Consider the following 24,863-nt stretch of genomic DNA (forward strand, 5'->3'; position numbering starts at 1 on the left):
GCGAAGATATATCTGATCAGCCAGAGTGAACAGCTACTGATATTGGCACTACCATGTTTTGATAATTTGCATCAGCTCACCTTGTCTTTCCTTTCTTAATTTGCTTCCAAGAGCATTTTTGGAAATTTTGTTAACAATTGACCGCAGTTAAATACTAAAAGACAAGGTGAGTTAGTGCAAATATCAGTAGCCAAATCAACGGTTTACTGCCGTTATTTGAATGATTGGACAACTGGGATCTCACCAAATTGATATACTCAATCTAATTAGGACATGATTCAGTAACGAGGGCTTCGCTAATCTACTAGCTGGCTTTTGTGTTCTGAATTATTACAAAGATCACTTTTTTCTGTCTCCAATTGGATACGAATATAGACACTGTAATTGCACTAACCAATCTTGTCTCTTACTATTTAACTAGATGCCAAACCTTACTGCAACTCCCAGAAGCTAAAAAGAAAAGGCAAGCTGAGTTAGTGCAATTATCAAAACATGTCGGTGCCAATATCAGTAGCCTTCCAATATAGTGGTTTTTCTTAATGGCGGCTCAACTTCGCACCACTTGAGCTAGAAAACACAAACGAGTGCAATGTCAATTGATCATTCTAAATCACATTATTCAAAATGAAAACACACCGAAAACACCAAGTGAGAGTGATGTCAAGGGATTTGCTAGGGACCATCACATAAGGCATTTCGCCGATGGGCTATTGCATGTGAGGGCAGCCACACAAGCTCAGACTGTCTTGTTCATTTAATTCACCTTAGGTGAACACCCATATTTTTTTGAAATATTCTATATGCATATTAACAGGAAATAGTGCTCCCACACAGCCCACTCCCACCAACCCCAACCAACCAAACCAGAGTACCACTAAAAAGAAAAAGAAGAAAGTAGCAGTAGGCAAGCTGCACAGCATCCTTAGTAAATTAAATCCACCAAACTCAACCTTCTTTCCTGCAATACAATTCATATTTCTTCATTTCTGTCAATTCAGTTTCAATGCAGATTTCTTCTTTTTTTTTCTTCTAGTAAGGCCCTGTTTGGATTGCAGGGAAAACAATTCTGATAGAAAATTTTGGGAGATGTTATCAGCACAACTATGTTTTGATATCCGCACAAAAACATCTTATCTTCTATTATTTAAAGAGCTGTCAAAGGTCATTACCGTTCCCAAAATGCTCTGACAAGCCAATTAAAAAAGAAAAGATATGCTGCATTTGTGCAATTATAATAACATGGTTGTGCTGATAACATTTCCCAAAATTCTTCCTAGGATTTTTTTTCTTCTTTCTAAGATTTAGAAGGAAATGATATGGATATGGATTATTTAGAAAAATACATCAAATAATGGAAAAATATGAAATTCTGGAAAAAAAATTATGAGCAAGAGAAAGAGAGATGAAAATTAATGCATTTAAAGTTAGTGAAGTCATAAAATAATATTTATATAAGAGAAAAGCACAACTTTTCTAACAACATTGGTGAAAACTATCAAATTGTATAGCATTATTGATGGGGACCACCCTTGGAGAGAACAAACAAGTAACAGCTTGGAATTTTGTGTTTCGATAACTGAGAGGGTAAAAGTTTGAAAAAAGAGTCCGAGAGGCTAGGTTTCCTGATTTTCATAGATTCTTATGTTTGTTTAAGAGTCTTTGTTGACATTTTTCTCCCATTTAACTGTTAATTTAAGTGATTTGTTTTAAATATGCTTGATAGGTGAGTTGAGTCTTTAGGATAGTTAGGAATGGGAGTCCAAGGTTGCAAGGAGTTTGTTTTAGAGTTGAAATATGTATAGGATTAGTCTGTATTCTGCGAGAGTTTTGGAGTCACAATAGGGTATTGGTCGGTCTTTGGACTGGTTTATGTAGAATTACGAATCGGAGAAATAAATTTCAGAGTTTTGCTGCCTTTTCCCTTTGGAGCCTTGTAGATTCATGGGCTCAATCAATTGCAGATTCCATTGATCAAGAACCAAACCCTCTAGGTGGATTTCTAGGGTCCAATGGTGGATGCCAATGATTTATAGACTTTCCTACTTAGCTGGATTTCTAAGGGACCAAAGTAGATTCTTTGCTAACACAATCTATCTTAGCTTTTGTAGGGCTTTATCTTATGTTTCTACCCATAAGTTAATTATTTCATATTCAGTTTTGATTATTTTTAGGATCTTTAGGATTGTATATCTTCATATAGATTTTCTTTTTACAATTCTACAAAGCCTGATATCTCTAGGTCCCTCCTTTCTTGTGAAACTGCTAGTTTCTCCTAATTGTTCTTTGAAATAAGTGTTTTTACGAATATATTTATTTAATTCTATTATTATACTCAAATTTGGGAAGTTGTTGTTTTTTGTTTCTTTAAATCGGCTAATTCTAGAATTTAATTTTTTTCATCCAACGGTCCATTATTATAGCTAATTTCAAAACAAGTTCCTTAAAAATCCACAATTTCAGCACATACCTACAGTTTCTTGAATTATTTTACATTTCTAAACAAATAACTTCAAAATCCGCAATTTTAGCACATACCTACAGTTTCTTAAATTATTTTACCGTTCCCATAGCTTGTCCTACATCATTTGTCTTCTTTAAAGAATTAAAGCACACCTCTGAATATTCATAGCATTGCCTAACTATTGGCAAACCATAGTTTGTGTATTTGATCTTTAGCAATCATCTCCAATATATAAAAAACACATTATTAGAATATCGGCCTGTAGAAAAATGAAATGTTAAAAAACCCAAGAAATATATCAGAACCAAGAAGGTAATTTAATACAATGAGACACAAAAGATACAGCTCATACTTTCTAAGCATAATTATTCAAAGAGGAATTAAAATAGCTGTGAAGCGATCATGGTTATCCTTTAACTTGCGGGCATGTATGAAGAAGAAATAAACGGAACCTAAATGACTACAAATTGTTTCTTGAAATGGAGAACAAAATATTTTTCGAATTTGTAAATCAGTACGAAATCTATCAGGGAAAAATTCAGAATGCCTTTGATGAAAGAACTAGTTAAATCAATTAAAAATAAAGATGATCTAATAAAGTTAATAAAGGGTCCATGAATGTGTTGAAAAGAAGAGGCACTAAAAGAACGTACTTTCTCTTTCTTCGATCTCCCCCACTATTTCTCATGTCACCTTTTGGAAGAGCAGATCCAGGTGGTGCACCATATTGCATTGGAGAAAGTGCTGGTACGGCAGCGGCAGTTGCAGCCGGCACAGGTGGCGGAGGTGGAACTGGAGCTGGGCGAGCAACAGGTTCAGGAAGAGGACGTGGTACAATGTGTTTCAACCGATTATTCCGATAGTTCTTCCAAAAAAAGAATTGTTGGCGATGGGCCAACTCCTGAAAAGATCCAAATAAATGAATATTGTTGTTCAAAACAATAGACATAATAGTAAAGGAATAGCTAGAAGGCTGGAATAGAAAAAAGAAAAGATGTATGACGAAAATTGTGAGAAAATGATTTTAAAGCATTCATAAGAGAGACGGAGAGAATGGCATCACATTCAAGATTGAAATTCAACTGTGCTTCATACAAGGTGCATATATTCATATAATGGGGCAAGGCAGATATATAAAACCAAGCAGCATAGAAAGACTTAATTAATCGACACCAGAGAAGCTAGCAAATGGAGTTTATAAAGAATTAACATCATTCTGTGAGTTATCTGGAAACAAAAATGGCAGTCCAGTAGTTCCACAGCAAACTATGGCAAGAAGAATCCAATGCAATTGTAGAACTCTTGTTGCGCCCATGTGCATACAAGCATTTGCATGATGCAACTGCGGCACAAAAAAGAGCATTTTCAAATCGGCATGAACAGATCATAAATAACCAAATATAGCAAGGATGTTCAAATAAACACTAAGCTCGAGTTCAACCACCAAAAGAAATCCAATTCACCTATCAGGTTCAATAGTATAATCTCACACGAAGAAAACTATCTCCCAATGAATAAAAGGCAAATATTAGGGGTGCAACTCAAGTCGGGTGGGGTTGGGTTGAGGCCAACCCGACCCGACCCGAGGAACCCATTTTCCCAACCCGAACCCGGCCCGAGTCCAACCCGATGAGGTTCAACCCCACTCAACCCAAGGAACCCATTTTTCCAACCCAAACGCGACCCGACCCAAGTTCAACCTGAGCCAACCCAACTTTTTAAGCTTACTTTAATAAAAAAATGTTGGGTTTCACTCAGGTCGGGATGCCCAACCCCTCAACCCGGGTTGGGAAACCTCAACCGAACCCGAACCCAAACTCAACCCGACATTTTTTCAGGTTGAACCCGACCCGAGTTGCACCCCTAGAAAATATGTCTTAGAAAATCAGATCTACTAGATAACCACCTATCTACAGCCCAAATATGTTTAATAGGGAAAGATAATAACGAGTTTCTATTATAGTATGTATGGGTGACAAGTGTAGAGCTGGTTGGGTTAGATTGGGCTGTAAAACTAATGGGAAAGGGGATTGGCTAAGTAGAAAAAAGAAAAAGAAAATGATGGTTCAAGGCGTAATGTTGGGGGAAACTAGGCTATAATCTATAGAAATTAGCGGGCAAATGGATCAATACTTGGTACGGTGTGCCATTCCTTGAGCCTTGATTATCCGCTGCGAGCAGCGTCCGAGGGAGGGGGGGAGCAAGGAGAGAGGGGGAAAGAAGGGATGTTCACAGCCAAGATAGAGAAAAAATAGAGAATCAAGACCAAGAAAGGAATCAAGATCAATAAAAGAACCACGGTCAAGAAAGAAATCAAGATCAAGAAAGGAATTAAGATCAAGAAAGGAGAAAGATAGAGGTATAACAAGGGGGTGGAAGCTGAGAGGGAGAGGAGGGGAGGAAACTGAGGGGAGAAAAGAGAGTAGAAGGGCTTCCCTTTTTTATGTCACAAAACTTAGGTTTTATTACGGGTGATACGGTTTTACAAGGATGGGTTCTTTTAGGTTAAAAGGGATCAATGGCTGGCCCAATTGGTTGGCCAATAGGATTAAAAAGGGGGGAGGGGGCGCATAAAAGGTTTAAAAGGATTTAAACGATTGGGGGCCTTATGAAAAAAAAGGTGAGAAAGGTGGGTAAAATGTTGATGCAGACATCCCACATCTAAGGTAATAAATATAATCCTAAATAAATCCTAAGTAAATAAAAAATACATTTATGTCAATGAATAAATAAATCCTAGTAGTAGATCACATCAGTTTGAAGATAAATTACTGAACATTATTGCCTCCACCAGTCAATGAGATACAAATCTGATATATGCTGCCTTTATAAATTGCATAAAATTCCAAATAAATTTTTTTGAATGATATAAAATTCCAAATACTTATAAGAAAATATGCGGGGAATATCATTACTGAAATATAGAATTTTTGGCACATGTTAGAATCTCCAAGAGAAATTGTATTTTGGACAACCACCATGTAGTAAATAAACAAAGCAAGCATATTTACATTCAAAATGCATCAACTTCCTTTATTGATGATATAAAAACTGTGTTCCTTATTCGTCCCTTTTTTCAGTCAATAAACAACAGACTTGAGTGCAATGGGTTCAACGATACAATAAACCAAGTTATGAAAGCAATTCAGAATAGTCCTCTCCGAATCACAACAGGAATTTGGTAAGAATGTAACCTTGCTGCCTGGATGTGCCATTGCATTGCGGAAGTTTGCATTCTGGAGAAGTTCAAGAAAGAACAGGCAATGTGGATACCTAAATAAGGAAAGAGGGTGTCCAGATGTAAAGATCTAAAATCTAACAAATTGAATAATATAAATATCGATATCTGTGCACTTGATGACTTGAATGACAATGACAACATAGTTATCTTAATTCAATAAGAAAATGCAAGCATAACTTCAAGTAAAATCATGGTTCTTCAAATGTGCTCACATTATAAATTTGATGTACTCGGGCTGCTGCCAGTATTGAAGATATTTCAAGTAGCCAATGAATGCTTCATCTTCAAAATAGCGGTTCTGAGCCAAATCTGCAGAAAAAATAAGCACAAAATCATAAGTGAATCACAATGAACTTTGCTGGACTTAAAGACTATGATAAATAAAAAACACAGAGAGGATGAAAAATAAAGCACTTACAAAACAAAACTCGGGAAATAATTCCCAGTTCAACAGACATGAAGGAGAGTGGGACAACGAATGAGTAGATAAAAATCATACGTGGAATCAGATTTAAATACAAAGGAATTTCTAAGAAAGCGTCTGGACCTAATTTGGCACATTAATCATGGAAGAGTGGCATCACTCTAGGTCTGGATTTCCTCCGTGCTATTTTTTATTTGCATTTCTAAATTTTGAATAACATTAGATAATTTTATAAAGCCTAAAGTCATAAATCGATAAAACTTCTGATGATCAATTTGATTTCCATCAATAGCCAGGTGCAAGTAAGGACTAACCTACATGAAACTTGGAAAAATGCCCATCTCCCAAAAAACTCTTGAAAACCAAGTGATTCAATGTCTCATGGGCCACCAAATCTTGCAAACCACCATATCTCATGACACAATATGATTCAGTTTCTCATGGACTTGAATTTTCTTTGTGGTTTCATCTTATTTGCGAGAAACTTTATTTTGGGTTCTTGCAGACCCCGCAATGGCGGGAGCCTCGTGCACTGGGCCGCCTTTATTTTGGGTTCTCATTGTCCCTCAGACACTCACCCAATCCCCAGATCAGTCCGAGAATGGCCTGAATTTAGTGGTACCAAACAGGCACTTAGGGCCCGTTGGATGCCGAGAAGATTTTGATTTGGATTTCTCACATTTACAGCCCTTTTTGCATTGTAATTTGGATCGGGTCAAATTCTTGGATTTCTAATTCAGCAGCTGACAGTGAAAAAAATCAGATTTCTAAGTTTGCTGTGGAAATAAGAAATTGGAAATCCACAGATGTGGCAGTTTCCTCACCCTCTTTGCTCCTCAACCTCTCCCCTCCACTAGGAAGTAACCCCCTTGCCTCTCTGTCTCCCTCTACATGAGCTGCTTGATCTATTCAATTTGTATTCAAAACTCAATTTCTAATCCAAATACAAAATGGGAAGTATCCAAACGGGCCCTTAGTTCCTTTCCTTTCTTTTAGAAAATTTTCCATTGTCACTTTTTTGCTTTGCGAAAAAAAGTACTGGATAATTTTCCTTTTTTGAATGAAAAAAAAAATCATTTGATAAAAAAATAAGACAACTTTGCCACTTCCTCTCTTGCTTCCTACCAATAATAGTAACTAAGCTTTCACAGCTCGAACGTAAACCTAAAGGTCACTTCTATGATTTAAAAGAACTTACAATGGATGTAGGTTGGATTGGCCAGACACTGGACAAACTCCAATTCAAGCAAAAAGCGCTGACGCCCATCATCAGGGTCCTTGTACACATGTTTGGGCCTGTACAGAGAATTAAAGCGAGACGCATTATCATAAAACAAACCAAGTCAGTATTATCCCAAAACCTCGAGGGACCAAGGTAAAAAAATTTATTAAAAGATGAGCTGCTTGACAAATTATTACCCCAAAACCAGCTCTTATACTACCAACAGAATTTCAAGATGAAAAGATACGTAATAAATTAAAAGCATGAAGGCCAGATACTTGCGTGGATGGAGTTTGGGCCACTTCGTCTTTGTCTTTAGCTGAAGACATTGCTTCTCACTTCGCAGCAACAATATTCATCAACAACAGGCTACTGCAGATAGACCTTCAAGATTAGTGCCCTTCCTTCCGAAATTGAATAAGCCAAACAATCCAGACTTATAAGATTGAAATACACATGTATGTAGCACTTAGGCATGTGTGCGTACATGTATGTTTGTAGACAGGCATGAGTGATTGTATGGGTGTATAATGCACGTAGGTACCTAGGTGCATATGCCTATGTATAGATAGTGCATCTGTATGTGCATGCATGTATGTATGTATGTATGTATGTGAGCATGGGTGCATATGCAAATGTAGAGCACACAGGCAGGGGAAAAAAAGACGAAAAAGCAGAGATTTGATGATGAATCTACAGCGAGAAGGGGGGGAGATTAAAATCTGAAAAATATTACAATCTGAAATTCCTAATAAGGGAACACGATTGATAAAAAGAAAGAACTGGAAAAAGAAATTCATCGATTGAGGAAACCAAAAGTACGGAAATTTTCACAAGATCGCAAACAATAGCAAAAAAAAATTTTTTTTTTTTTTTTAAATCGTTCTAGAGAAAGGAAAAGTAAGGAAATTTTCACAAGATCGCAAATACAAGATTTTAAATGCAACATCTATTGGAATTTATGGTGGAATCGAAATTACCTGTACGAGAGATTTCTAAAACTGCAGGTAAAAACGATCAAACGGCTAAAATAACAAGGATCGAAAGAAACCCTAACTGTAAATTTGAAACCCTGGAAGACAACGTCGCTGAGATGCAGGAAAAGAAAACCCTCTTTTGCGTTATACGCACTCTATGTTTCCGTTATTATCAGTCTCGGTTTTTAAAGGCGCAGGGCGCGTGCTAGTTATTAGTTAAAAAAGGTGGGAAAAAGACGGTCAGTGTTTATTTGCTATTTCGCTGAGGGCAGCCCGTTTGGTTGCACAAAATATGGAAAATCCAAGTAAAGGTCATGTTTTCATTCCCCAGTATTATTGTTTGGTTGAACGCATGCAAGCTTTTCTTTTTCTTGACTTTAGAAAAGGAAAGTAGGATGTAAAGAAATAATATTCTCCTTAAACGGATAAAATCACTCCTAACGGTTTTCCATGGGAATGGTTCACTGCTCGAGGATAAACTCACCCCCCTCTTTGCCTTTAAAACTTTTAACGAATAACGTTAGGGGGGGTTTTTATAGGTAAATATCATTTCCCAAGAATGTCCTACGTTTGGGCGGTGAAAAATTCACCCCCTTCTAGGATGAATTCACCCTGTATTTTTCAAGATGACCCAAACCTCCCATTTGATGGGCAACTACGTAAATAGGTTGTGCCCCAAAAATCTTTTCCATAGGATGATTCTAACCCTCCGATCGAAAGAGGGACTCACATTATGTAAACTTCTATAGATCGGACGGTTGGTATCATCTTATGATATTGATTTTGGGGGTGCAACCTATTTACATTGTGGCCCATCAAATGGACAGTTTGGATTATCCTATGGTGTGGGCTGTGCAGTCCATTTTGAAAAATACGGGGTGAATGTATCACCCCTCTGTTTGTTTTCCTATCCTTGTATATCAAGTAGAGAGAGTTTATACCGTGCATGACTCTGAATTCAAGTGTGGAAAGTAGACTGTATTATGTTTGATCCTACAGCACTCTTAAATATTATTGATGAGAAAAAATAGTTACAAGAGGAGCTGGATAATCCTAACCATTTGAAATAGCAATCCTAACCCTTTGATTGATGGATGGAATGCGAGTGTTAAGCCATTCTTCCATTAGTTAGGATTCTCCAATCAATGCGATTTTTTGCTAGGTCAACCAGTGGATGGACTACTCATATTGTATAAATTTGCAGTGTAAGTCAGAAATTGAATAAATAATTTCCATCAAGCATTTAAATTAGGATTTTGCATTAGGTAATAAGCTTGATCAAGGCTCGATTGAGTGAGAGCTTAGGATTATCCGATGAAGGCGTTCAACAGTAATTGGCCATTTTGCTCTAACTTATGATGATATCCCTCTAACTTAATCATAATCATATCATTTTGCTCTAAATTGTGGAAAGAAAAAGTTTTCCAAAGAAACTTTCTAGAAAGCATTTTCCCCTCTAAAGAAATCAGAAATCTCTGCAAAAATAAACCTTAGGAATGCTAAACTGAAGGGCACCCTTGCAAAAAACATCTCGAGGGTAAATACGTGGTCCCTTAGCTAGGGCCTTGTTTGTTTTGGATTTTGAGAACCGATTATGAGTCGAAAACAGATTATTGAACTCAACAAACAGATATACGAAGAGTTGAATGAGATGAATCTAATTAAAAATGACAACTGACAACATGACAAAAGAGACAATGACACAATCTCTGTATATGATCAACAAATACCTATTATACGATAAATAAATACCTATATATAGCTGCTTCGCAGAATACTAATCAATCCTGTAAAAGACTAGGAATTCCTTTGTAAAGAAAACCAATGCATACCGATCAAACGTCCGAAAAATTGGGTGGGGATACCCTATGCCATCATAAAAAAAAAATGCATACCAATCAAACCAGCTAAAGACTAGGAACTCTCTTTTAAAGACCACGCATGCATGCTAACACCGCGACAAGATATTCACATTTGCAAGGTCTACAAGCTTCCATATCCCTAGCAAGGCAAAAAGAAAATTAGCATTCAATACATGTAAGCAAGCAAATCCAACTTGGGTTCCCTTGAAACAGAACATCTGACCGGGCTCCATCCGTCCATCCACATCTGCCCCAACTCCAATACCAAGTATAGAGCAATTCATGTAGGCTAACTTGCTATAATAGATAATAGAGAACCCAGCTTTCTTTCAGTAAATCAGTACTAAAAGTCACAATAACGCAGTAAGAATGACCAGGTGCTCTGTATCAAAGTGATCCAATTGACACAGACCACACTAATATAGATATGGGTTGTAGCAATAACCAATATGTGTGTGTGTGTGTGTGTGTATTTATTTTAAATTCAACCAATAACCAATAATATTAGTCTTAAAGAAAACAATATGCCACACAGAAGAGGAAACTTCAGAGTTCAGACAACAATGATGAGCTTCTGCTCAGAAACTCCAATAGCAAAACAAATCAGACCTCAGATCAACACGATACACCACTCTAAAATTGCTGCCACAACTCAAAGGTGAGATGGAAAACACAATCCAAACACCAAACATCATAACGAACCAAAAGAGATCCAAAACATTTGGATGTAACAAACATGAGGAGACAGCTTGTCAACCCAAACTGATCCCTGAATGTCAAGAAGTCCACAGAAAACAAATAAAAAAATCAAGAAAAATGGCTTTGACGACCAGAAGGGTTATGGGTCTTTAAGCAGTATGGTTGGTTACGGCGTACATTATGGATGCAATTGTGTGTGTAAACTAGCAATCTGGTTGCTTTTTAGGTGAAATTAGACTGCAAGCTTAAGCACAATGCACCAACAATCCAATTTGAATGCAAATCTAAACTTAGATTAACTAATTCCAACTCCAATGCAGATGAGACATGCAAGTCACACACTTCAACCACTGTTCAGAAACTCAATTGAGTAATCAAAATACTTGGCATATGAAGTCAACTAGTCAATAGACCATAGAAGAACGAATCACCCAACTACTGGCTTTCCATGACTTCTAAGGTTGAGACAGAGGCTAATAATTAATAAAAAAGATGGTGCCACTCTTATTACTGTCCTCTTCCGCCGTCTTAAACCATGTGCCTAGTACATATGTGTAGATTTTTCTCACACTTACACTAGAAGATAAAATCATAAAAAAATAAAGAGGAAACCTCCATTATTAAATCTGTTCACCACATTTTTCCAATAATTACAAGCTTTGGAGAGAGATTCTGAGAAGATCGCTGATTTGTAAACGATTACAAAGTGAAAGGTTCATGACTATGCTCAGAAAACACTCAGCCGCCTCGATGAAGAAATCAATGAGTATAGTCAGGATCTTCCCTACTCTCTGTTGTTGAACCTTGGCACTGACAAAATGGCCTCAAATGTGTAATTTATGAGGTCAAGTTTCAGGTCTCACTTAATGATAGAAGGAGAAGAAAGAAAAGAGAAGAAAAGAAAATCACCGGCATTGTCGCTGTATCATTTAGGTATGGTTCAGGCAGTCATGTCCCAGAGTTAGGTTTAGATAGGATAATGTGCCAGTGGGAGGATCCAGGAGCATATTTAATTATTTATTAGTTACTTCCATCAGGTTCTACATAGGGGGTGGAAGTAGTTCAGTAGCTTTGGCTCCATGCAGTAGGCACGGGGGCTTCTCTACCCCTCCTAGAGTGTTAGACATCAACATCAAATAAAATAATTACAAGAGTTTGTGTTGCAGTTTCAACTTCAAGAACTTCATTCCCATGTAATGTGTGTTTTGTCTCATGCAGCTGAAAGGACTATGGTCCGCCTCCTCCGTTATTGTATGTCGAAAAGCACTGGAGTTTATTTCCTTCACCACTTTGGTGACACACGAGATGCACAAATTGTGATTACAATTTCCTGGATGGTTGGGTTCTATAGGACCTTCCATCATGAGCGTCATATTAGATTCTTCCATTTGGGATTTCTTGGTGATTACACAAACAATAATAGAATTTTCAAGAGTAATAATTAGGTGAGAGTCGATGATCTAAGAGAGAGGATAAGAATTCCATTGTCTTATTGGCTCTAATTTCCAAGGGGTGCTGGCAACAAGGTGATACAAAGAATTGATAAAAACTCTATACAATAAAACAGACTGCTCATCCTTAATATCTAGATGAGATGTTGGTAGAGAAAGTCTAACTTTGGAGGGCATAACTTTGTACCCTGGCCGCCGTTGAGGACACTTGAGTACTCATTTCGAAGAGCTTGAAAAGATATAGGTAAAGAATGTCTAAATTCCGGAGGACACGACTTTGCAGTCGGGTTTTTTTTGTGCCAATAAGAACTCAATTCATAGAGCTTGACGAGATCTAGGTAGAAAATGTCTTTAACATCCCAAAGAGACAACTTTACAATCAGGTATTCCATTTATGCTATTTAACTGCTGATATTGAAGAGTTTGATGACACTTATGATCCTCAAAGCTGAGTCCAACAATAGCTTGCTCGGTAAGGTCGAGATTCAAACAAAATGGTGAAATAAGTGATCAACGGTCCACATTAAGCAGGTAAAAGAGCCGATTGATTGGATTGGTTATGATTACCTGATGAACATGATGCTTGGAATATGGACATTCCATCACAAGGCACATCTTTTCAATTTACCAGACCAAATAAAAGCACCAGTTTACAAAATAATATTATAGCCCACTCGGGAAAGTAGACGATCAATATAAGAAAAAAATGTTGAAATGAAAGCACAAGAGGAAATGGAGTGAGATCGGAGGTACTGTCGACAGATGATGACAATAATCAAGATAAGGATTTGTCATATGGGGATTAACACCCAAATGATCCAAACATGATTTAGTACCATCTTTGAGATGTAAAACCAAATAACAAATATACAAATTTAAATCAAAGTCTATAAAAATAAACTGGGTAACAGGTTGAGTTGGCAAGATAGGTAGATGGAAAGCCATCAGTAAGTGTCATATTACGTTCAACATCATCACCAGCTATCAATGACGCTTCTGTTGGAAGCAGTGTTTTAAAACGTGGATGCGGGTCAGAACGCAACCAAAACAAATCCTAGCCAACTCAACATGATGCGGTCGTGAACTCGGTTAACCCGGCTGGAGTACTCCATTGATGCGGTCGTAACTCGGGAGAGTCAAAGGAGTTTTGATTGACTTCGTAGAGCAAAATGTGGACTAAGACAAGAACATGACCAAGATAAAAGGGAATCGACTCAGGGGAGTCCACGATGATGCAGGGGAGATTTGAAACTATGGTTGGAAGTGATGAAAATATTATGAGGCTGATGTGAGTGGACCATAAGGTCCACATAAATGCAAACAAATAGGGGTGAGTATTCGGTTTAAACCGAACCGAATTAACTGAATTGAGCAAACCAAAATTTTTTCGGTTACTTAAATTTCCAAACCGAACCGATTTGGTGATGAACTGAATCGAACCGAACCGATTTGGTGATTTCGGTTGTTCGGTTTTTTCGGTTCAAACCGAATAGTGAGTTCTACCCGAGTCCAAACTTTTCAAAAAAAGAGAGGGCATGAATTAATGGCATGCAACTGTCTGGACAAAAATTGTGGTGAGAATAAATTAAAGGGGTTGTAATGATGGGAATAAGTCAGGGTACTTCTGACAAGTAAAGAGAGTGATGTGATGTGAGAGGGTAAAAAAAAATCAAATAAAGGGTGATTGATGATAAAGTAACCTGTAGCCCTTTTTGTCTTTCACCTCCTAACATATGTCATCGAGAAGTATTGCTTCTCTTGCTGAAATTTGTTAAAACAATAAAAAAACCCTTGAGGGAGACAACAGCAATCCTCCCCATTCGGTTTTTCGATCCTAACCGAATTATTTTAACAAAAACCGACACCGAAACCGAAAACCGAGATTTATTACAAATAGAAACCGAACCAAAATACCATTTAACCGAATCGGTTCGGTCGGTTATTTCGGTTTTAACCGATTAATGCACACCCCTACAAACAAAGCCATAGTAATGGCTTTATTTTCTTTTATTTATAATGTGTGCGTGAGCGTGAGTGTGTGTGTGTGTGTGTGTTGGGGGGGGGGGGGGGGGGGGAGCAAGAATGAATTTTACCAATCATCAAGACGCGCAACTTAATTTGTAATCGCTTAAGTGAGTGGGGCCAATCTGACCTAACAACACAGTAGTCAGAGCAGGGAAGGTGCCCATCTGAAGTAGCTGTGATTTTTTCCCTACTTCTCTTCGTATTTTTCTTGTTCTTGGAATGTAGAAGACCTAATATATACAGTGGTAGGCTGATCCTCGCTAGGCCGTACAGCTGATTCTGTCAGTTGTACAGTGCCCCTTCAGATTTGAAATATGAAACAAGAAATAAGGATGAAGATTATGTGAAGGTATGTATCGCATTACTTTCAGATATTTATATTTTATAAGTAGGGAAGGGTGATTATTAAGACCTAGAAATCTGTGGTTGTTTGAGATTCAAGAGGGCTGCTCCGAAGGATTTGTGATCTGATCAGTTTGTTTGGATATTTTCATGTTCTTCACAACATATCTCGGTTAGAAGTTAATGGGAACCAAACACTCATCTTGGATGGCATTATTGGCTGGACATCAAGAATACGATGTGTTCTTAGAATATCTCTTACTTTATAAGAGCTGGTTGAATCTGAAATCTCTCAGCCCATATTTGTGAAGTGTTCAAAGATAGATGATGTCTGAAATTACATCCACTAGAAGATTTGTGTCACATTAAAGTTCAAATCAGACCCAGAAGTCATCACATGGACCATCCTAAGAGCCTACATCACCATTGGTCACTTGGATGGATCTACATATCTTTAATGATCAAGATCTGCTAGGATGTTTATTGGATGGAACAGTGGGAGAATCACTGAACCAGAGTAGAATGACCCCAACTATGAAAAGTGAGAATCTGAAAATCTCACTGTGATGTCCTGGCTGATACACACTACAGCCTAATATTAGCCGGGTTATCTTTTCTTGCGAACGACAAAGGAGGTATGGGATACTTTAGCACAGACATACTCCCATAGGCATGATATTGCTAGAGTCTACCAGCTTCATCAAGCCATAGAAAATCACACCCGGGAGGAGAATACAGTTGAATACCATGTAATATTCTCAAAAGTGGGAAGAGTTTGATCATTACAAACCTAATGCACTGAGCCCATAAGATATGAAGAAACAAATAGAGAAAGGAGGATCTTTAAGTTATTGCCAAGATTGCCTCAAATCTTGAGTTGAAGCCTATTTGAAGAAACAAATAGAGAAAGGTGGATCTTGAAGTTATTGACAAGATTGCATCGTAATCTTGAGTTACAGCCCATTAAACAAATGGGCTCGAGATCCGTAATCTGAGATATGTCAACAAAGCGTTGTTTGGAAAATGACAATGGAGATTTGAGGAGGAAAGGGATCATCTTTGGACCAACGTTATCGAAAGTAAGCACGATACATGTTCGGGCTTTTGGATGTCTGATGATAAATACAAGTTTGCAGCCTTGACGACTTGGAGGGATATTCTGAAACAGAAACACCAATTCGTACAGGCACCGGATTCTAGTTATACAATGGCAACAGGGTTTAGTTCTGGCGTGACAAAAGCTGTCCAAAGATGCTTCTCCTAGACCTCTTCCCTTTTTCTCTTTTTTTTTTTTTTTGAACGGCACCTCTTCCCTGATTTTTTAAGAATGTCTTCAAAGAAATAAGCTTTTGTTCAGGACTGCCTCATGAGCCAGGGGCGAAGCTACATGTAGCATAAGGGGGGCAGCTGCCCCTGTTGAGTTGGGCCAAACTCCTTAATAGGCCCAACTCAATTGGGCCCAGCCTCCTTTAAAATTTGAAGCTTGGCCCCCTTACGTATAACCTGCCCTCCTTATGTATAAATCCTGGCTCCGCCACTGTCACGAGGGATGGGGATTCAGTCACTTGGAATCATGGTTTGGAGATTCTTCGATTGGGAGATCAAAAGGGTTGCCAACCTGATGTGTCTCCTGGAAAACTATTACATTGGGAAGGCTGGAAGAGACAAAAGGGTTTGGGTCTTTAACTCATATGGAGCCTTCTCAGTGATGTCGTTTTACATCCACATTGCTTCTTCCTCCCCTCTGTGGAAGCTATCCAGAGTCTGGAGTGTTCCAGCCCCACCCAGAGTCTTTGGGTTTGGATGGGAAGCTTTCCAGGGCAAGATCTGATCATCTTAGCCGGAGACACATGCTCATCATCAACCACTACACCCTTTGCACGGAGGTATTAGAATCAGTGGGTCGCATGCTTCTCCATTGCAGGTACTCTAGATCAGTGTGGTATAAAGTTCTTACAAGGCTTGAAATTTCCTGGGATTTTACTGCTCCTCTATCACATCTCCTAGATTCCCGGTTCTTCGCGCCTTGGCCCGAGAAGGGCATGATTCTATTAGAGCTTGCCATGTTGGCCATTGTCTGGGTCTTATAGAATGAACAGAACGCTCGTACTTTTAAGAATGTGGTCAAAAGCACCTCTTTTACTTTCTCGAGGATCTTAACCTTAGTCATTCTGTGGGCTAAGACTCTCCCATTGCTTTCAATTTTATTCGGGGCCACATATCTCAGACGTTGTTGGAGGGAGATTTGCGTGAGCAAGGAACAAGGAATGACCGCTAGATGAACCCCGCCTGAGCCTGGTTGGATGAAGCTGAACTTCGACGGTTCTAGCTTCGGCAACCCTGGCCTGGCAGGTATTGGAGGTCTTCTTAGAGACAAGACAAGATCGACCAAAGGGTTTATCAGACCCCATTGGATTCGAGGACTCTAACGAGGCAGATGTGAGGGCTATTCTTCAGGGTATCAGATTGATCGCCAAATCAGATTTGGATATTCTAGTCATGGAGGGTGACTCCCTAAACGTTATCAGATGGTTGAACAAAAGGCTTACTTACCCCCTTGGATATTCTCTGAGCTCATTGATGAGATTTTAGATTTTGTGGAGTGCCACCCGGTTTAGTTCCATCATGTTCGGAGGTCGGCTAACGGAGATGTGAACTGTCTTGCTAGAGTCGAAGTGGAGCATCCATTCTTAGAGATATTCAATTCATTACCTCCCTGGCGATTGTATTACTTGTAGCTTCTCAATCATCTTCGTGCTTTCTTTCGTCCTCTCAGTCTCGGTCGTGGTTCCTTTTCTTTCTTTTAATAAATTCCACCATTTCAAAAGAAAAATGGATCAAAACATCTTTAATGGTCACAATCTGCTACAATGTTTATTGGTAGCATATATTCAAGCTAGGTAACATTAATGGGAGAATCAATGAACTAGAGAAGAATGACCCCAACTATGAATAGTGGGAGTCTGAAAATCTCATTTTGAAGTCATGTATGCTACACTCTGTGCAGCCCAATATTAGCAGGGTATAATTTCTTGTCAACAACAAATGAGATATGGATACCTTGGCAGTTAGCACAGACATACTCCCATAGTCCCATAGGCACGATATTGCTTGAGTCTATCAGCTTCATCAAGGTATAGCAAATCTCACCCAGGGGGGAATTACGGTTGAAGAATGATATGTTATTCTCAAAAGTAAGTGGTAAGAGTTGGATTATTACCAACCTCAAAGCTCGCCCAAGCGGAGATGACAGTTGAAGAATGATTTGTTATTCTCAAAAGTAAGTGGGAAGAGTTGGATCATTAACAACCTATTGCACTGAAGAAACAAATAGAGAAAGGCGAATCTTTATGCTTTTATTTTGACAAGATTGCCATAATCTTGAGTTACAAAGAATTCAAATCCTAGGGAATGATACACTTCCTCAGCTTGAGTCTGTTTATAACTATATTAGAGGAGAGGGCAGGAGACTCAATAGCAAGCAGATTCTAGCATTTCCTACATTTTCATCTTAAACGTCCATCATTTACATATGCTTTCATATGTTTCCATGAATTTATAGGATTTTCATGAAAATTTCCAAACAAAACCAACATGTTTCCATTTCCGTAGAGATCGAGACACACTGAAATCAAAACCTGAAACCATGCACAAAATATATTGGCGAGGTTAGAAAGAGTTTCCTTGATAGAAGTAACATGATGTAATATGACCACCCAAAGAAAGAAAACACTAATTCCACCCTGTCAACTTCTCCATACGCTCATTGATAGAGTTTCAAAGAGAACTGGAACAGATGTCTAAGCCCAAAGCAAGTCCAAGGTATGCAAGTAATAGGGAATTGAGAAGTTGCGGGTCCCAAAATCCCTGCCAATTAGGAAAGAATAGAAGGTCAATGTTGCAGCCAATCATTTTTGTTCCTGAATGAATTTCATTAAAGAAAACAGAGACCAAGAAGGTTCCTAAAAGCACAACACCTTAACATCCTTATAAAACATGACCAAGTATAAACAAAACAAAGAGCTAGGGAGGAAGTCAAAGGGTCCAACACTCTCTCCGGTACGCCCTCTCTAGCCAGCCTGTCCGCCTCACCATTAGTTGATCGCCTAACATGTATAAATGAAATCGACGCCACCCCAATTCTGTCCTTAATCTCATCAAACAAGGCGGCAAACCTCCAAGGTACCACTTTTGGACCTCTCAACCATCTAATGACATTGAGAGAATCCCCTTCCACCACTCCCTTGTTCAGATCAACATTCTGCAGCAGCTTAATCCCTTGGTGAACCGCTCATACTTCCGCTTCATTTGCATTTGCCACCCCAATTGGTCCTCTGAATGTTGCAGCCAATCATAGAACTTTTTTTTCCAAATTTACCTTCAAACCATACACCACCTCCAACCATCACAAGATTATGCAAAGCTTTGCGATCTGATCAACAACATTGGCGTCATAGAAAATAAGTGTCATTATCAAACTTTTTTTTTTTTTGAGTAGTGTCATTAGCAAACTGATGATAAGAGATCATAATCACTTCCCTAATGTAAACAACAACCTCAATAGAACAGGATAAGCTATCCTTACCCAACAACTAACACAAAGAATCCCTAACAACAGTGAATAAAAAGGGAGGAAACTGAAGCTTCTTGAACTCTCATTTATCATCACGGAGAAAAAAGGGCCCATCATACATTCCTTCATCTAGACCCCTCACATTTCTACTATATTATCTTCCAAAGAGAAATCTACAAAAATCCCAATCCACCGATCATAGGCTTTCTCTACATCTACTTTGAAAATCACTCCAGAAAATTCATTCAACCAAGATTCTAGACATTCATTGGATATGAGCACTCCATGAGGATTTGCCTACCCTCCACAAAGGCCCCCTTATATGGACGGATAATCGAACCCATAACCTTGCGTAAGAGATCTGCAAGATCCTTAGCAATTATCTTATGTACACTACTAAGCAGGCTAATCGGTATGAAATCCTTCACCTCCTTGGCCCTCTCCTCCTCCAAAATAAGAGAAATAAGTCGTCTTTAAACCATTGTTGAGCTTGACTCTAGTATGATATTCCTCCACCAGTTCCATTAGGTCATCTTTGATACCCTCCCATATATCCTGATAGAAAGCCTTAGTGAAACCATCAGGAGCCTAGTGCCTTATCTCAATCCACATAAACCATTAACATAATGAATCTCCTCATCAAAGTTGCTCTCCAATCCACCCAATCATCGATCAAAATTTGACTAAAAGAAACCCCAGGTAGCAACAGCCTCATTCCTCCTCATGCATAGTGCCTATAGGTGCCCCTTGATCAGTATGCATTTGATAGCACTCATGTGCCTTCTAGCTAAGACAATCTTATGGAAAAAATGAGTAATCATATCACATTAAGACACAAGCCTTTAGACTATGTCCCTCCATCCAATCTCCTCCCAGAGGAGTTTATCATAATCCTAAAAAAGCTCCCCTATTCTAGTAGTAATATCTCATTACAGATGCCCCTTTCCATTGCCTCGTCCAAACCTTCAAATTACCTTCAATCTCCTCCTTTTTTAATATACAAAGACCCAAGGGATGATTTCCTACATTCTTTTAATTACACTTGACAAATTGAAGGCTTTGAGAACCTAAAACCTTCCCACCCTTGCACTTACTTTTTCTTCCACCAACAATTTAAGAGATCTTTATGGCCGGGAAGCTTTAACCAAACATTATCAATCGTGGGCTTGCCTGGAGTTGACTCCCTTTTCCCTTTGTCAAGTTTTCATATGAGACCGAGTTTTTTTTCCTATAAGTCAATCAAAATTCCTTTGACTCCCTCAAGTTAATGAGAACTTGACTCGCCCGAATTAACTCCCTTTTACATTGGCCAAGTTTTCATCTGAGTCCGACTTTTAAAACCTTGACGTGAGCATCTATCTATTTTTCTATCAACCATCAACACATGGGTTGCAAATTTGCAGTTACATTCAGATCATGTGGGCCTATGGCATAGAAATACTCCAATCAGCCTCAACATCTTGAACCTAGATTTTACATGATCTTTCAACCTATTGCCTAGTTTAAATATTCACAACAACAACTTTTGTCACTCAAACACAATTCTAGGTCAATTGGTCAACTACAGAAAAATTTCTTCTTTTGGCCCTACTCTTTTTATTTTATTTTTTAAAGTATAATTTAATTAAAATAGAAATCTGAAATAAGCTACATGTTATCGATTATAGGTTGCCAATATACAAAACAGATCTATCTACATTGTTCTTGGCAAGTCTATCTGCCCCTTTGTTTGCGCTTCTCGAGATGTGGCTGACAAATATAGCTGTTTCTCACTTTCTCTACATCTTTCCACTACCTCATCTATGTTAATGGCTAATCTCTATGGAGCCTAACTTTCCTCTCTTCGATATATCATGGTAAATGTCGAAGCATGCTTTCAGCCAATGTTTGAAAGGATGATTCAAGGAGCACCAAGTAAAAGTTCTAAAGCAAACCCACAGGATAATGAGAAGCATATAATCATATTGTTCAGATAAATCATATATGCAATGCCTAGAAGAAAGAATATCTTTCCAATGACACAATTACTAAAACGAAAATGGGTTTTAAGTCTTCCCACTTTGTTGACTTTTGAAACTTACATCACAAAATCGAGTACACAGGATATGGCATATATGAATCCCTCTGCTCGTCGACAAGCTAAACCAGAAAAACAATGATGGAAAGTTTGACACCACATAAAAGACCTATCAAAGTTCGTACGACTGCTATACTAAAATCATTCAGCACGCGTGAACTTAGAGAAGAGCAAAAAGTAAGGAATGAAGCCCTTGCCATAAAATTTTCACATTCCGAAACCGAAAACTGCACGGATCTTGTGAAAAATCAGTTCCTTCCATCCTCTTTCCGTATTCTCAACCACCGTAGAATTTCCGTATCTGCAATGTATACATTTAAAATTAGAAGAAGAAAACCCAAAGAAGAAGAAAATAATCCCAAAAACCTAAAGAAGGACACTAACCTGTCTTCTTCAGGAACTTCAGTCTGTTTCAACTTGACAATGGTAACACCAGGTTCAGTCTCTTCGAATGTGAGTCTTACCTGTTAAAACCAATCCATCAAAAGCCCAAACCCAATAAATCCAAAGTAATAATCAATTGAGAATAACCAATCCATCCAAACCCAATTAATCCGAAGTAATATTCAATTTAAAGTAACCAACTAAAATCACCAAATGAATGGTCCAAACCCAATAAATCCAGAGTAATAATCAATTGAAAATAACAAATCCATCAAAACCCAAAACAACAAAAATCACCAAATAAAATAGAATTACCGTGGAGTGAATCCCATCCGCCCAGCTCCCAAACCTCCATTTCTGCACAATTAGTTTCCCTTCTTGAAGCTCCTGATTAACCCCAGTAATCGACCCATCAAAAAGACTAAACTCCCCTCCAACCTCCTTGCTAATCTTCGCATTACTCTGCGTAAAACCCTTCCACCTATTTTCATCCATCAAAATCTCATATAAATCCTTAGCCCTACAGCTAAACTTCTCCGTCAAAGAAATCGCCTTAAACCCCTCCTTCTTCTTCTTCTTCTCCTCCTTAGTTTCCTTCTTCGGAGCCGCCCCCGCGGGCTCCACCAGCGGAGCCGCAACCGTTACCTTCTGAGCCTTCTTCTTCACCTCCATTTCGTCCTTCGCAGGCCCACCATTCGCCATACTCTCAACATAAACCCTAACTTTTTCAAGCAAAATGGATTTCCCTTTCAAAACAAAAGCCTCCTTTAATCTTTTCCCAATCGGTCCTTCATCTTTGACAGAGATCTTGATTTCAGGATCCTCATCAGCGTTCTCATCAGCGATGTAGGGAAAATCTACAGTGCCATCGACTTTGAGGAGGGTTTTGCCCTCTGCGTCTCGAGCTTCACCTTCCCATGAGAGGGAGATTGAGATCTCGTAGCCTGGTATGATCTTTCCTTTACGGATATTAACGTAGGCCTCCCCCTCGATTTTGTCTAGGGTTTTGGTCTTGACGAAGAGATCTCCCTCTCCGTTGAGGATTGTGAGATTTTGGAGTAATTTGGAGAGTAGGGTTTTAGACCAGTCGAGACAGTTTGTTTCAGCCCAATGCCAGTTATGAACGTTGGCTCCATCGGCTCGTTCTTCGACGATCCAACGTTTGTCGCCTTCGCCGTATTTTGCCATGGAAATTGAAGATTGATACAGAGAGAGATTGAGAGAGGGAAATTTGAGCAATGTGGGGGGAAGAGGAAATGGGAAGGAAAGAAAAAGGAAGAAGGGGAGGAAAGGAGTTTCTGGATGATTCCACTTTAGAAGGGTCTAGAAGGTCATAGGACCTTAGGAACGGATTTTCAAGAACATGTAACATCACTGATGAGAACACATTTCCATGGAAAATCTTTCTTCCTACGTTTGGAACGGAAAGTTTTTTCTAAAGTCGGAATTGAATTTTTCCGAAATCCAAAATTCCGGTGGAGACCGACACCGAAATCACTAATACCTGAAACGGTATTTTATGTTGTCCGAATTTCGGTCGAAATTTTGTTTTTCCCCGAAATTTCACCCAAAAACCTGTTTTTTAAAAATTAAATTAAAATTTCAGCCTAAATTTTATACAGAATAAAATATTGTTTTTCTGGTTTCGCCGGATTTCGGTGAGGTCTGAAACTAATACGGAAACCGAAATTTAAAACCAAGGGTACAGCACACACATGTAGTTCTTCTGCCGAAATTTAATACAGAATAAAATATTGTTTTTCTGGTTTCGCCGGATCGGTGAGGTCCGAAACTGGTACGGAAACCGAAATTTAAAACCAAGGGTACAACACACACATGTAGTTCTTCTAAACAAAATTGGGTTTTGCTATTTTAACTAGCAGGGAACCTTGCATAGACGAAAGAGAAAACTTGAATGATTAATAAAATGATGTTTAAACTTATTAATATATAAAGTAAAAAAAAAAAAAAAGTATAATTGGACCAATTGGTCATTCATACTATATGAAAATCGTCATTCAAAACTGCAGACAATATGGTTAAATAGCTGGAATGAACTAACATCAAATTGTATAGAAACATAAATCTAACCGTATCGTGCATTTGATTTACTAATACAAATTAACATTTTGTATGTGATGCATGGATTTATGAGATTCAGTCATGCATGCATGCAGATATCCAAATTGGTGAATAGCTTGCCTGTAATTCGATGAGCACAGTAGAAAAAGCATAAGCAAAGGTGGTGTTTTCCTTTTTAAAAAACAAAACAATGAACCATAGAAGGGATAAATTCCATTAGAAAAATCTTTGAAAGAATAAATGAAAATAGAAAAATACTGGTAGCAAAACAAAGTCATTAACGGAATTAGAAAAATCCAAATCATTCAAGCTCTCAGCCTGTTCCGAAGTTGAGGATGAGTACTGGATTAAGCTTCCTATTTGGTTGGCGTCGAGTCTTTCCAGAGATTGTTCTGAGAATGAAAATAAGAAATCAATGCAGCGGGGGCATGATTAGCAGCCCAAGTAAAAATATATTAAAAGTGGAAGATAACTCCAATAGAAAATGAAAAGTAGAGAGAGATATTGCAGCCCTTGGGTGCAAAATAAAACGTCTGAATAGTATGTTTTTTTCCTTTCCCTTTAAAATTTGTTCTCTCTCGCCATAGTTTCCCATAAAAAAGCATCTATTATTTTTGCAGGGTGAAATCTACAATGGGATGTGATATATCCGCCCTTTCTGATTACTTGATACATCCGTAGCAATGTATAAATAACTGTAGAGTGGCTGATTGGCATGTACACGGTACACTGGTGCTGAGTGTTCCAAATAATCAGAAAGGGGCAGATCTATCACTTCCCCATAAAAATAAAAATAAAAACTGTGTACATCTTGTCATGTGGAACGTTGCCTAAACGCAGTGTATTTTGGAAAAACCACAGAGGCATAATTATGGGTCAATAGAGATCCAAAGCAAGGCCTATAATGTGGACTGGGATTGAGCATCTAACTCAGCTGGTAAAGACTCTTGTTCTTTCACCCTGAAATCAGGTGTTCGTTCGATCGCCACAAAAAATATGTGGACGGGTCAGATTAATCAAATGTTGGACCCACTTTGACCAAA

At 38.4% G+C, this 24,863-nt stretch overlaps 2 protein-coding genes across 8 annotated transcripts; both read right to left on the bottom strand.

Moving 5' to 3' along the window:
- Positions 1-583: 583 nt before the first annotated feature.
- LOC143877864 (mediator of RNA polymerase II transcription subunit 31-like) lies at positions 584-21,624 on the bottom strand. 6 transcript variants are annotated; one of them, XM_077380150.1, is made up of 7 exons: positions 21,552-21,624; positions 7,631-7,720; positions 7,325-7,422; positions 5,915-6,011; positions 5,656-5,734; positions 3,115-3,362; positions 584-958 (listed from the first exon to the last, which is right to left on the bottom strand). In XM_077380150.1, the coding sequence occupies exons 2-7, from the start codon at positions 7,675-7,677 to the stop codon at positions 946-948; spliced, it is 582 nt and encodes a 193-aa protein (XP_077236265.1). In that variant the 5' UTR covers positions 7,678-7,720; positions 21,552-21,624; the 3' UTR covers positions 584-945. The 6 variants fall into 6 exon arrangements, with proteins under 6 accessions (XP_077236265.1, XP_077236264.1, XP_077236262.1 ...); XM_077380149.1 differs by lacking the exon at positions 21,552-21,624 and adding an exon at positions 10,221-10,280; XM_077380147.1 differs by lacking the exon at positions 21,552-21,624 and adding an exon at positions 8,406-8,514.
- On the bottom strand, positions 15,979-23,071 carry LOC143877862 (Aha1 domain-containing protein). 2 transcript variants are annotated; one of them, XM_077380143.1, is made up of 4 exons: positions 22,054-23,071; positions 21,739-21,818; positions 21,552-21,655; positions 15,979-18,571 (listed from the first exon to the last, which is right to left on the bottom strand). In XM_077380143.1, exons 1-3 carry the CDS (start codon positions 22,924-22,926, stop codon positions 21,562-21,564), a joined length of 1,047 nt encoding a protein of 348 aa, XP_077236258.1. In that variant the 5' UTR covers positions 22,927-23,071; the 3' UTR covers positions 15,979-18,571; positions 21,552-21,561. The 2 variants fall into 2 exon arrangements, with proteins under 2 accessions (XP_077236258.1, XP_077236257.1); XM_077380142.1 differs by lacking the exon at positions 15,979-18,571 and having other exon boundaries at positions 21,306-21,655.
- Positions 23,072-24,863: the final 1,792 nt, after the last annotated feature.

Source organism: Tasmannia lanceolata, unplaced genomic scaffold, assembly GCF_043159265.1.
Source record: "Tasmannia lanceolata isolate RefF3 unplaced genomic scaffold, GAP_Taslan_0.1 ptg000005l, whole genome shotgun sequence".
Lineage (NCBI taxonomy): Eukaryota > Viridiplantae > Streptophyta > Magnoliopsida > Canellales > Winteraceae > Tasmannia > Tasmannia lanceolata.